At 43.7% G+C, this 13,831-nt stretch overlaps 1 protein-coding gene across 2 annotated transcripts in view; it reads left to right on the top strand.

Moving 5' to 3' along the window:
* KCNH1 (potassium voltage-gated channel subfamily H member 1) overlaps window positions 1-13,831 on the top strand; it is a 500,025-nt gene that overhangs the window by 202,912 nt on the left and 283,282 nt on the right. For both annotated transcript variants that reach the window (XM_075540569.1, XM_075540568.1), the window contains exon 7: window positions 12,176-12,605. In XM_075540569.1, coding sequence (XP_075396684.1) covers window positions 12,176-12,605 — 430 coding nt within the window. The remainder of the gene's footprint in view (window positions 1-12,175; window positions 12,606-13,831) is intronic.

Raw genomic sequence — 13,831 nt, 5'->3', positions numbered from 1 at the left:
ACATGCCTCTCTTGACCCATCCACCTTACTCACCTGACCTCCGTGCAACTTCTTTTTGTTTCTGTAAATGGAGAGGGACATGAAAGGACAGCGATTTGACCACGTAGAAGAGGTGAAGAAAAAAACAAGGAAGATGCTGTCAGTCATCCAAACAGATGGGTTTGGAAAATGTTTGCAAGAATGAAATCAGAGATTTGACTAATGAATTAAGTTAATGGAGAATACTTTGAAGGTGATATGATTGTTTTGTAAGAAAAATTTATATACATGACTTTGAAAATAATTTCCATTTGGGGGGGTATCCCCTCATATGTCATGAACAGTTTCCCTCTGTAGGAATAATCTGTGTTTTAATTTCCAAAGAAGAAAATATAGATATTTTATATTTTTACACAAATGACAGTGAAATTACCCACCATAAATGCCAATTTGCTTTACCGTTACCCTTCTTCAAGGAATATTCACTGAAGAAATGTATGATGATGACACCCCAGTTTTCCCTTGACAGATTGTAGACTCAGAGCACATCTGCTGAGTCAGGGAAAAGGAAATAAGCTATCTTGTTTTACACCAAGCCAATTGGTGTTGATTGATTCCAACTCATGGACCCCATGAAGTTCAGCGTAGAAATGGGCTTCACAGGGTGTGCAATGGCTGGGATCTTTTGGGAGTAGAGGGTGAGTTCTTTCTTTGAAGGTGCATTTGGTTGGACTTTAACTGAGAACCTTCTGGTTAGTAGGCACGTGTGTAGCCATTTGTGCTGCCCAGAGGCTCCTCATTAGTGTGTGTTGTTGTGTGTCATCGAGCCGATTCTGATGATGGGAACTCTGTGTAGAACTTCCCCCATAGGATTTCCAAGGCTGAAGTCTTTGCAGGATGATGGTCAGGGGTTTTCTCCCAGAGAGTTCAACCCACTGACCTTTTGGTTAGCATCTGAGTCCTTAACCACTGTGCCACCAAGCTCCTCCCGCGAGGTATTTAAAGCCCCGTGAGTGCATGCATTTACCTTATGAGAGGAAGGTGTATCGAAAAGAGAAGGAGGCTCCAGGGAACAATTGGGTACAAAGAGGGGTGCTCTGAGGGCACCACAGAATAGTCCAGTCCACGTTGGCTGCTAACCACCAGGTCAGCCTTTGAAACCACCAGCCGCTCCTTGGAAGTAAGATGAGGCATTCCAAAGGGAGTGAAGGGAGACATCAGACAGAGTAAGACATGAAAAAAATAATTTGTAAATTATCAAGGGTTTGTGAGGGAGGGAGGGAAGGAGAACAAATGAGTTACTGATACCAGGGGCTCAAGTAGAAAGAAAATGTTGAGAGAATGATGATGGCAACACATGTACAAATGTGCTTGACACAAGGAATGGATGTATGGATTGTGATGAGTTGAATGAGCCCCCAATAAAATGATATTTTTTTAAAAGTTGAGTCTTTCTTTTCCCATAAAAAGTTACTGTCCTGGAAATTCCAAGAAGCAGCTCCCTTCTGCCCTGTAGGTTTGCTCTGAGTCGGAATCTACCTGATGGCAGTGCATTCGATTTGGTTTGAGGAGTAGTGAGGTTCAAGTCTGCTGGGTAGAATGAAGATTTGTGGAAAGGATATGAGGTACTCACAGACATTTTGGAATGAGCAGGGCATCATTTGGAGGTTCTGCAGCAAGGAACCATGTCCGAAACCACACCGTGGACCTGGTTCCCTGAGTATCCTCCTGCTTCTGCTACTGGGCCCGACCCAGCAATGTGCGCTGCTGTCCACCAGCCAGGCAGGCGGGATCCTACTTCCTGTGGGCTTTGGGAACTGGGCAACACTGCTGTGTGCTTGTCCAAAGGGTTTCTGTGACGTTCCTCTCTCACTTAGTTCAAAAACAAAGCCAAGAGCAAACTCTCACTTGGACAGGGTTATTCAGAAAAAAGGGAAAATGTTGCAATAGGGAGTTTTCTGAACACAAGGTCAGTAGGAGTTAGGAAAAAGTTTTGTCGTTTGTTTGTTTGATTTTTAAATAGAGCCTGAGAGTGCACAAAGTTTTAAAAAAAAATAGGTGTGAGGGAGTGGGATTAAAGCCTGACGTCATGGAATAATCAATCAGAATGTGTTATGCTGAGGTCAGCCAATTCTCCCACAGGGCCCTAAAGGAGGGGTAGTATGCTGAGGCTGAGACTGGGCCAAAGTTCAGGGACTTGGTCAACAGACAGTTTCTTTCTAACTAGTCAGTGGGGTAAAGCATTGCAATTATTCATTGATGTGGCAAGGAAGAGGATGTTGAGGGTCTCTGTGAGGCCTGGCCTTGGCAAACAAGGAGACTGTCTAAATCAAATGGGGGAGGGCAGGAGCAAGGGTTAGTTGGTTTAGGCCTGGTTGTCAGCCTAGTCCTATAAAATGCTGATAAGGGGAACGCATTCTACCCTTTAAAACTACATCCTAAAGGGTCTTGGACAAGCAGCGTTCAGGGGCCACAGGAAGCAGAGAAGCCTGAATAAAGCGTAGTCCGGGCAGCGTTGTTGCTGTCAGGGTCAGTGCGTTAGCTCCGGCTACTCATGACCACCTTGTGTATAACAAGACCAATGTGCATACTGCCCGCTTCTGTGTGTTGGAGTCCATGTGTAGTACTTTCTAACACAGGGGGCTATCTTTTAGCAATGTATCCAACAGTGGTCTCCTGTGATTCATAAGGTTTTCATTGGCTCATTCTCAGAAGCTGATCATGACTTCTTTCTTCCTAGTCTGTCTTAGTATGTAGACTCCGCTGAAACCTTTACTCCGTGGGTGATCCTACTGGTATTTGACCTACTGTTGGTGTCACTTCCAGGATCACAGCAACACAAAACCACCACAGTGAGGCAAAGTGACACCAACGGTTGGTGATAAGACAAAGCAGAGGGTTAAAAATGGGCAATTTTGAGCATGTGGTCAGTTAACATTTAATGATTGGGGTCAATGTCTCTGATGAGTGGATTGCAGGTAATGTGCCCACATTTTAATGACAAAGGGCTTGGAAACATGAACACTTGAGCTTTTAAAATTTCTGTGGTGGGAGGCAAGCTCTATGTAGTAAAGTAGTGAGTCTGAGCACAAGAAGAAAGTTCAGACATTGCGTGGCCATGAAGAATGTGAAATGTTGAAATGGGTACAAGTGAGAGCTATAACGAAGTATGACAATTGGGCGGTAGGTGACCTGAGGGAAAGCACAGTCTTGGAAGTGGTCCAGGTGGCTGTCTGATTGCAGTGGGCTGAGAAATGAAGTAAAGATGAGGAAATTGAGGCAATGTGCATTGATTATGATTTTAGGATGGGGCATTGGGAAGGACAGAGAGTGAGCATACTATTAGAGAAGAAGAGAAAGGATTCAAGATTAGTGACATGTGACTATAAGTCTACGAGATGGCCCGTGAAGAGGGAGCAATGGGGATCAAGGAGGAGTGGAAGATACGGTTGCTAGTTGAGGGTATGATGTCCGTAAGTGGGTGCAGGGATGGGTTTGGACACAGGTGCCGGACAGGCAGGTGCTATGAACGCACATGCTTGAAGGTGTGTCGGTGGAATAGGGAGTTAGAGTACACCGTGGAAAGAGTAATGAGGCTGGCTGAGAATTAGAGGACACATGTCATAGAGGGTAACACGATCAGGAATATCTATTGACCAGAAGCGGGAGAACGATTGCTGAAGGAAGTAGAAGAGGACTGATGGGAAGCATCTAGAACCCAACTGAGAACGCGTATGATAGTGCAGTCCAGGTTGTTGGATCCATAGTGTCCTGGATTTGGCGGGATAAGTGTGCGGGGAGGAGGTGAGTCCAGAATGGTGCTGTTCCTTGTTGTCGTTGGGCGTTTCCGACTTCACAGAGGCCCTGTGTTGAATAGAGTGGGACACTGCCCAGCTCTGCCCCACCGCCATCACTGTTACCAGGGTTGAGCGTCCTGTGGCAGCCACTGCGCCAGTCCACCTCCTGAGGGTCTTCCTCTTGTCTGATGACCCTCTATTTCACCAAGCATGTCTTTTTCCACGTGCTGATCTCTCCTGATGCCTGTGCAAAGTAACATGAAATGAAATCTTGCCCCCTTCGCTTCTGCAGAGTATTTTTTCCCAGACAGGTTTGTTAGTTCTTTTGGCACTTTCAATTTTCTTCACAAGCACCGTCATTCGAACACACCAATCCTTCCTCGGACTTCCTTATTCATTATCCGGCTTCCACATGCCTATGAAGCAGTTGAAAATACTATGGGTTGGGTCAGGTGCACCTTAGTTAGTTCTCAACATGACATCTTTGGGGTTTTTCGTACTTTAAAGAAGTCTTATGCAGTAGATGTGCACAATGCAATATACCTTTGATCTCTTGACTGCTGCTTCCATGGGCATTGATTGTGGATCCAAGCAAAATTCCATGACAACTTCAATCTTTTCTCCATTTGTCATGATGTTGTCTATTGGTTCAGTGATAAAGATTTTTGTTTCCTTTATATGGTGTTTCAATTCATATTGAAGGCTGTAGTTTTTCATTTCTATCAGCAAGTGTTCAAAGTTGTCTTCCCTTTCAGCAAGCAAATCTCTGTCATCAGCATGCAGACAGGAGAAGTACATAGAACACACACAATCCTGACACACACCTTTCTTGATTTTAAACCATGCAGGTTTCCCTTGGTGTTTGAACAACTGCATCTTGATCCATATACAAGTTCCTCATGAGCACAATGAAGCATTCTGGAATTCCCATTCTTCTCAATGTTATCCATTGTTCATTATGAGACACACAGTCCAATGCCTTGGCATAGTCAATAAAACACAAGTAAACATCTTACTGATACTCTCTGCTTTCAGTCACTACCTACCTGACATCAGCAATGCTATTCTTTGTGCCACCTCCTCTCCTGAACCTGGCTTGAGTTTCTGACACTTACCTGTCAGTGTAGTGCTGTAACCGTTTTTGAATGATCTTTTGGGAAATTTTACTTGTAGGTGATATTAATGATTTGGTTCTGTAATCTGTGCATCCTGTTAGGTCGCTGTTCTTTGGAATGGGTACAGATATGGGTCTCTTCCATTCAGTTGATGAGGTAACTGCCTTTCAGATTTCTTGGCATAGGTGAGCAAGTGCTTCCAGCGCTTCATCAGCTTGTTGAAACATTTCAATTGTTATGCAGTCCATTCCTAGAGCCCTATCTTGACTAATATTTCAGTGTGGCTTGGATTTTCCCTTCAATACCATTAGCTGCTGGCCATGTATCTGTTGGACTGGGCGACTGACTGTCTACATCTGGTACAATGACTGTGTATTTCTTGCATCTTCTTTTTGTTGAATAGCTTTATTGGGATATAGTTCACGTGTCATACCATTTAATTGTCCAAGTTTATTGAGAAGAGCTGTGGAGTGCTCACCACAAGCAAGTTCAGAACATTTTCTTCTCATGGTCATTGTTGTCATTGAGCTTGCCCATTCCTCCTCTCCTGCCCTGCCTAGGGAACTATTAACCCAGTTCCCGCCTCGATAGATTTACCTACCCTGGATGCTATAGACAGAAGACGACACAGAACGCAAACAAGAAGCAAGCAAACAGAAACCCCAATAACAATATCTAGATAAAAAATAAGAGAAGCCTCAATCAAAAAGCAGAAAATATTAAAAACTGAAACAACTTTAAAATGAATCAAAAGGAGTAAAAGTGTGTTAGTCTGGGTAAGCTAGGGAAACAAATCCTCAGAAACTCATATGTATAAGAGAGAGTTTTAAATTAAGAGTAAGTGTACATTAAGAAAGCATCCTAACCCAGTGCTGCCCAAGCCCATACGTCCAACGTAAGCCCATATGTCCGACAGCGATCTACAAAGTCCTCCTCCATCTCACAAAACACATGCAATGATGCCAACTGCAGCAGGAAAGAAAACCAAATCAGTGAGATGTAAGCATCTCAGCGCTGGCAGGGGTCTCCACATGGCTGTTCCAGCACCCAGGCCTGCATCAAAGTAGGTCCATGTGGCTTCTTCTCAGGGATGTCTTTCAGGAAGTGAGCCTTGCCAGCTGAAGCAGAGAACTGGTTAGGGCAGCTGCACCCTGGTCGGACCATCAGAAAGCAAGAGACCCGAGAACTGAAAGGTGAGGTTCACTAAGCCATTTATTGCTCCACCCTTCAATTAATCCCATATGTGTTTACCAGCTAGGTTGGCCCAATAAACCTTAATACTCTTAGTCAGGTAATAAGACATTACATTTTAACCTATCTACATCTGACATAATTAGTGACTTTACAATGCTGCCTGATAACATGGCTATTTACATCCTGGTCAGAGGGGATTGACCAGAAGCTTAATCCATGTGTGGATCCTGCAAATTGATTTTGGGCTTTCACTGTCATCCACAGCCTTCTACAAATCGGGTATTCACAATTTAAGCTCTGATACTATTTTCTCCTTTGGATTTAGGTTTTATAATGTATAATCCTTAGATTACACAGGCTGCTGTGCTTCTTCCATGCGGACTTAGTTGATGCTTCACTTATATGGATGCTTGTATTTTAAAATTCCAGAAATTATTCTCTCTGATAGCTGTGCACCATCTAGTTTCTTCAGCACACAGTTCCCACATCTTCAGTGGTCTCTTTATGATGGTGAATATTGAGTAGGGCCATATCATAAAAACAAATTTTCCTTAGATAAATTAAGCATGAGCTCAACCTCCATTCATATATCTATGCTTTATATTTACCTCTGGCTCACATTAGAGACATTTTATGATATTTATTATCATTTTATCGTGGAAAACATTATAAATCATCCCCCCAGAACAAAATGTAATTCTACTGATTATTCATTTAGCCAGTGGCATAGAATTAATTTTTTTTGCCCATAGAATTCTCCAGTATTAAAATTCAAGGCTTGAATTTTTCACTCAATTCTTTCAGCCTAATATATACTGAGCAGTGTTTTAAAGCCTTCTAACTTTAGGTCTTTTCATATGTCCTTGTTATACTCATTTTCTTTTTCTTGAGTTGACCTTTGGGAGGACATATTACAGAGGGTCTGGAATGGTAAGAAGTGAAATGGAGTTGGGAGAGAGGTTATGGTTGGAAGATCAAAAGAGAAATCAGACTCTCAAAGAGATGGCAACGAGTAGGATAAGGTGGAGATAAGGGAAATCCCAACAAAAGGGGGAGGACTGGAGGTGTAATCATATGCTGCCGGGTAGGGTTTCAGAGGGGGCGCAGCTTCCAGGATGACCGGCCGTCTGTAGGTGTGGAGCAGGGACAAAGACCATTGGAAATGGAGATGTCAAAGAATTAAGAGGCCAGAGTGTTGAATGCTAACCCCCACCCCCCACGACCCTGCAAAGGAGATGGACTGTGGAACCAGGTGCAGTGACCCAAGGCATGCGAGGGAAGCACCAAGTTGACAACGATGATATTTAATGGAACGATTTTGCCCACATTCTGGGATATTGGTCACCATTCCGTAGATATTATCTGTTAATAATCTGATGACAGATGTGTAGTGGAATTGTTGGATAGCATACGTTTTAAAGGGACATTTTGCTTCATTTATTTATTTTCGTGATAAATGGCATGCACTTGTTTGGAAACGGCCAGTGTGGAGTTTGAAATTTCCTTACTTTTAAATCCAGACTGTAGAGGAGAAGAAGCAGAAGTGTGGTGTGCTGGGGAGAGTCAGATTTCAAGGAAAGTAAGAAAGTGGCGTGAGTAATTGAGGCGGGGACTTTGTAGATGGCTGTAGAGTCCGAAGGACACAGGCAGAAGTGTGTGAAGGATTTTTTTCAGCCAGAAGGAAATGCAGGAGGCTAATAGGTTTCGAGCCATCGACACAAAAAGGCTACCTGTAGAATTTTCTATGGATGCCCCTGTGAAACCACAGTTCTTTGCCATCACAGAACTTTGTCAGTCTGTGACATTAAAAAAAAAAAAAAGGTAGAAGGGAGCATAAATTTGGTGGCTGTGGGAATATGCAAAACTTGATAGTTCACACTCAGATGAATCTGTATCGTTCCCAAATACCCATGTCAATTTGGATTGCATCAATATTATGGACATTTCAGACGTGTTCTTTCCAGGCCTAGTTGTTGGCCTTCATTGATGAAGGTTATCCCCACTGGCTCTTGTGATCTATTTTGTCAGGTTGATCCAACTCGTAAGTGTGGGTCCTATATAATTTCAAGGTTATGATAAAAAATGCTCTGGAAGCCTTTGAAATGTGAGGTGGGTTTTGTGATGCATGAAATCTTTGGGGAAAATACAATTCTCTACCATCTGGTGCTGTCATGTTTTTCATGTACTAAAATAAAATTAAAAATTGGCATGCTCTGTTTTATCTAGCTCATCTACTGAGCTTCAGGCATATAAATAAATAAATTAGTCACTGGAAATTCTTTTAAACGACTAGAATTCCAGCTGTTAATCTAATAGAACTTATGCAACCACCATGAATCGGAACAGCAGTATGCACATACATTTTAAAAAGCAATGGATGAGTGCTTATTGTATAGTCTTCCAGGGTCTCCTTAAAAATGAGAAAGAATTCTCTAATCATTCAAACTCTTCAATTCAGTTTGCAAAATGTTTGCGATCTCCTTAGACAAAATACTGAGTTCTAGACCGTGTTGGGGCTTCTAGAATGAATAGTAAGTGGCATCTGCCTTCAAGACGTGCCTAATACGATGGAGGGATGAGTCTGTTGTAGTTGTCAGTGTCACCGATAGGTCCCAAAACACAGTGACTGTATGTGCAACAGAAGAAACCCTGCTCCAGTTCTGCGACATCCGCAGTATTTCTATATTTGAACCCATTGTTGCAGCCTCTGTCAGTATATCTCATTGAGGGCCTCTCTCTTTTTGGTTGATTATCTGTTTTACCTTTTATAATATCTTTTTCCAGAAATTAGTCTTTCTTGAAAGCTGCCCAAAGTCTGGCTATCCTGGCTTCTAAGGAGCTTTCTGGAAGGACGTCTTTCAAGACAGATCTGTTAGTTCTCCTGCCAGTCCCGGTACTCTGAGTAATCTTTGCCATGACCATACTTCAAAGGCATGGATTCTTCTCCAGTCTTTCTTATTCGTTGTTCAGGTTTCACGCACACGGATGACACAACTGACAATCCCATGGTGCACCTTGAGTGAGGTGCACCTTAGTCCTCAAAGTGACATTTCTGGGTTGTAACTCTTTAAAGAGGTCTTGTGCAACCGATTTGCCCAGTTCAATATGTTCTTACATTTGATTTCTTGGCTATTACTTACATGAGCATTGACTGTGGATCCAAATAAACTAAAGCTCTTTACAACTTCAGTCTTTTCTCTGTATATCATGATGCTGCCCATTGGTCCAGTTGCGAGATTTTTGTTTTCTTTACATTGAGTTGCAATCCGTATGGAAGGTTGAAGTCTGAGTTTCACTAGCTATGTGCCTCAAGCCATCCTCGCTTTCAGCAAGCAAGATTGTATCATCTGCATATTGCAGGTTATCAGTGAATTGCATTTCACATCCTGCAGTCCCAAACCCATTGCTACCAAGTCAATTCTGACTCATAGCTGGCTTTTACAGTTTCCAAGATGGTAAAATCTATACTAGAGCAAACAGTCTCATCTTTCTCCTGTGGAGTGGCTAGTGGCTTTGAACTGCGAATCTTATGGTTAATAGTCCAGTGCTTATACAGCAGTACCGCCAGGGCTCCTTTTATATAGTTAGTTCAGCGTCTCTGTTGATTTGTTCAGCATAGATCAAATAAATATAATGGAGGGATACCAACTTGATACACACTTGATTTTAAACCATGCCTGACATAGCAGAAAAATTAGTATAGGTAACTATTTTGGGCAAGGGGCCCTGGTTGACCAATGGTTAAAGCTCCAAGCCCAAACAAAGGAAAGGTCAACTTTCATTCCCACCAGCAGCTCTGTGGGAGAAAAGACCTGGACATCTACTCCCATGAAGAAGACTGGTCAGGAAACCCAGTAGGGCAGTTCTGGTCTGACTTCTGGTCTGCTCCGTTCTGTTCTGGCCTCTGTAAATTTCAATAGACTCACGAACACACAACAACTGTAGTAGCTTCCGTGACTGGTATAAATGGTTAACACACTTGACTGCTAACCAAGCAGATGTTCAAGTCCAGCCAGATCGTCTTTCCGGAAGGCAGCCATCAAGAACCCTAGGGCATAGTTCTACTCTGACACACAAGGGACAACCAGACATTGGAGTGGCTGTAATGACATGTGGTTTTAACTCTCATGTCAGGCAATATGTTCAAATGGTGAAGCTGCTGAGTGTCATGGACACATGAGGCAGAGTATGGCTGGTTGTCACTACAGGGCAGTCATGAAGGACAGGTGAGGATGGGCTAGTATGTCACTTGGATAGCATTGGCCTTCTGGGCTGAAGAGACATGGAAGTGCAAGTGTGCATTCATGAGGCGGGCTGCTTGAGCTGTTCTGAGTGTGCATCAGAAAACAGCATGGCCTGTAGGTAGTAGCTGGGTTGGGATGGACCATTGGGAAGGGATGGAGAGGGAAGAAGGATGAACTGAGATGGGAGATAAGGAGAAAATGTGAGAATTTCACTGTTCACCTCCATGCACAGCAGTCACCGTGCGGAACTCTCCAGAAGGAGTGGGGATGAGCGTTGTGTGAGAGGGGTTGGGAGACCATTGTGTAGGGAGGCTGTCGAGTCCATTGTGGAATTCGGTGGGGAGGGGTTGGACTAAGTGACTCCGCATTCCCTCTCTGTTCCTGGGTGGTTAGGTAGAAATAGCTTCTCATGAATCACATCTTGCTTTTTCTCACTAGCTTTTAGATGTTTGCCTCCTCAATCTTTCTGGAAGTCTTTCATGTGCTAGGTGCTGGAGATAAAGCAATGAACTAGAAACCCATGGCATCGTTGGTTGCCCATAGGCGTTGCTTGGGATTGGTTGTGCTGAGGCCGTGACGAGGCGGCTTTGCCTGGGGTAGCACAGGAAGTGCAGGGGCAGAGAGCAGCTTTGGAAGAAGATGGTCGGGACCTCCTCCTTGGGAGGTGGAGAGGAGGTGGCTGCTTACACCAGGTTTGATTTCTTAGTCATCAAAAAGGCTCCTTTGCCTCCTAAAGTGTCTCCTACACCCAGCCTGCTGGGGGCTTTTAATTCCACTACTGGAAATGTGAAAATCAAGGTGTTTTTCCTCAATTAAAGTGCACGAGCCCTGTGGCAGAGAGGCCATCGTCTTTGATCCTTATCAGTCTTCTGCACCTTCCCGTAGGGATTGCCTCAGCCATCTGGTACAGGAGGAAGTATGCGCCTTACCCCCCGGGTGACACCAACATCAGCGCTGCCACTGTCGCTGTGGTTGGGCGCTCTTTGGAAATATTAATCTGCTGGCATTTGGAGAAGATTAAGAGGGGCCCCAGTTCCTGTGTTCATTGACTGGATAAGGGAACCAAGACACATGAATTGTCTAAACCATCCAGCAAGCTAGTGCCGCTGCTTGGGTCCGAGGCCCCGTTTTGCCGATTTCTACTCCGGTGTTCTTCCCACGATCACGTTCCCTATAGTGTTGCCTTTTGGAGAGGAGCCCGCCAGGCAGAATAGGGTGAGCCCGCCAGAAGAGAGGACGCTCGACCCTGCACACGGAGGTTCAGCTCTCTGAGTTCCTGATGGGTAGCAGTAATGCAGAGGGTGGCTGATCGCCACCAGCCTGATCAACCCACACAAAGTGACAACTTTCCAAGCCCTGGTACATTTTCTAGGAAAATAGAGTCTGGGAATTTCAGGGGTTTTGTTTAAAGTAATTAACTCTTCTGTCCTTTTAAAAATCTGACTTGGTTTAAAATATCAACTCGGTATAATACTGATATATTTATGATATGCCTACATATATGCCTACATATATATAATATGCCTTCATATATATGATATGCCTACATATATATGAAGGGCTTCAAAAATTTGTGGGAAAACTGAGTGAAAAGATAATGTATGTGTATTTATGCATAACTAGAACGAATGCTATATGTGTCTCTGTGAACAGCTATTCAGATACAGCTGTTTGCTCTTGATTTTTCGCTTACTTTCCTATTGTGAGCATTTTTTCTTATTATTCATGCAAAGACTTTTTTTAAGATTGTATGATATTGCATCTTGGGAACCAGCATGGTGGGGAGAAGGGAAAGGTTTTGCCTCCTTGGTCTTTGGCCCTGACGCCGTGTTCCTCTTCCTCCCAGGGCATCAGCAGCCTGTTCAGCTCTCTCAAAGTCGTCCGGCTGCTCCGCCTGGGCCGGGTGGCCCGTAAGCTGGACCACTATATTGAATACGGAGCTGCTGTGCTGGTGCTGCTGGTGTGTGTGTTCGGGCTGGCTGCTCACTGGATGGCCTGCATCTGGTACAGCATCGGGGACTATGAGATCTTTGACGAGGACACCAAGACAATCCGCAACAACAGCTGGCTTTACCAACTGGCCATGGACATTGGCACCCCGTACCAGTTTAATGGGTCTGGCTCTGGGAAGTGGGAAGGTGGTCCCAGCAAGAATTCCGTCTACATCTCCTCCTTGTATTTCACCATGACCAGCCTCACCAGCGTGGGCTTTGGAAACATAGCCCCATCCACAGACATTGAGAAGATCTTTGCGGTGGCCATCATGATGATTGGCTGTGAGTATGACGGGGGGACTGAGGCAGTGTGTGTGTGTGTGTGTGTGTGTGTGTGTGTGTGTGTTCCTTTCTGTTGGTTGGAAAATCAGCTAGGGTGTCAGGAGATTTGGGATGTAATAATTGCAAACCAGTGATAGCTGTTTCTTTGAAAAGAAAGACTGGCTTTATTGATCCCCTAAGAGATAAAGCAGGACCTGTTTACGGCAATGATGGAGAAAATATTGGAGAGTACAAGGTAGAGAATAAAGATCATCCCTAAAGCTTCCCTTTCAGAGATACCTACAGTTGCTTTTTGGTGTCTGTCCTTACAGACTACTTTCTACACATATCTGAACACAGAGATGTGGATTTTTATAAAATTAAAATGAGATCATGTCCTACCCACAATGTTTGGAATTGCATGTTTATAAAATTCAACTATGGAAGATTTCCCATGTCAAATTGAACACAGCTCTAGATCTGTGCAGTCCCATATGGTGTGAGACAACAGTGCATAAAAATGGGCAGTACTTGTTCATTATCTGTTAGATGGCTTATATTTTGGAATCAGTGCAGGCTGAAAATATAATATTTCTTGGTATAGTTAGTCAAATCAAATATTCTATTGTAACTGAACTTGTATGTTTCTTTTTATTGTTTTCAAATGGCTACTAGAAAAACGTAAATTTTTTGTTCAACAGCACTGAACTAGATCCACATTTTTGTTGTCTGCTTGATGTAAAATTTCCAACTGAAAACAACAACAAGGACAAAGGTCTTATTCTGTTGACAAGTAACAGGTTTGGGGATTAACTAGAATAAGTAATGGGTTATTGGATTGACTTCACTCTCAAAGAAAAAGCTGAAAAGAGCTTCCGAGGAGTGTAAGGTTGTGTAGTCTTGAGACCAGGCATACGTTGGAGACACAGTTCTTTTCCAGGCCACTGCAAGAACGGGAGTTACATGGATTGTTTATGTCTGGTGCCTGTGAAAGTTATGCCTGTACAATCGCTATGCCCTATCCTCTTGTCTCTGGAGGTGGGGAAAGACAAGGCTGTCTGCTCCTATAAAGATGTACGGTACGGTCTCAGAAACCCAAACGGGCAGTGCTACCCTGTTCCGTAGGGACGCTGTGGGTCGGAATGGACTCGGTGGCAGTGTATTCTGTCGTCTGCTAAGTGTAGCAGTGCTGTGAAAAAGCAAGTTTGAAATATCATAAGAATGACCAAGATGTGACACAAAGCCAC

Source organism: Tenrec ecaudatus, chromosome 1 (genome assembly GCF_050624435.1).
Source record: "Tenrec ecaudatus isolate mTenEca1 chromosome 1, mTenEca1.hap1, whole genome shotgun sequence".
NCBI classification, from domain to species: Eukaryota; Metazoa; Chordata; class Mammalia; order Afrosoricida; family Tenrecidae; genus Tenrec; species Tenrec ecaudatus.
This window is presented reverse-complemented; position numbering and strand designations above follow the sequence as displayed.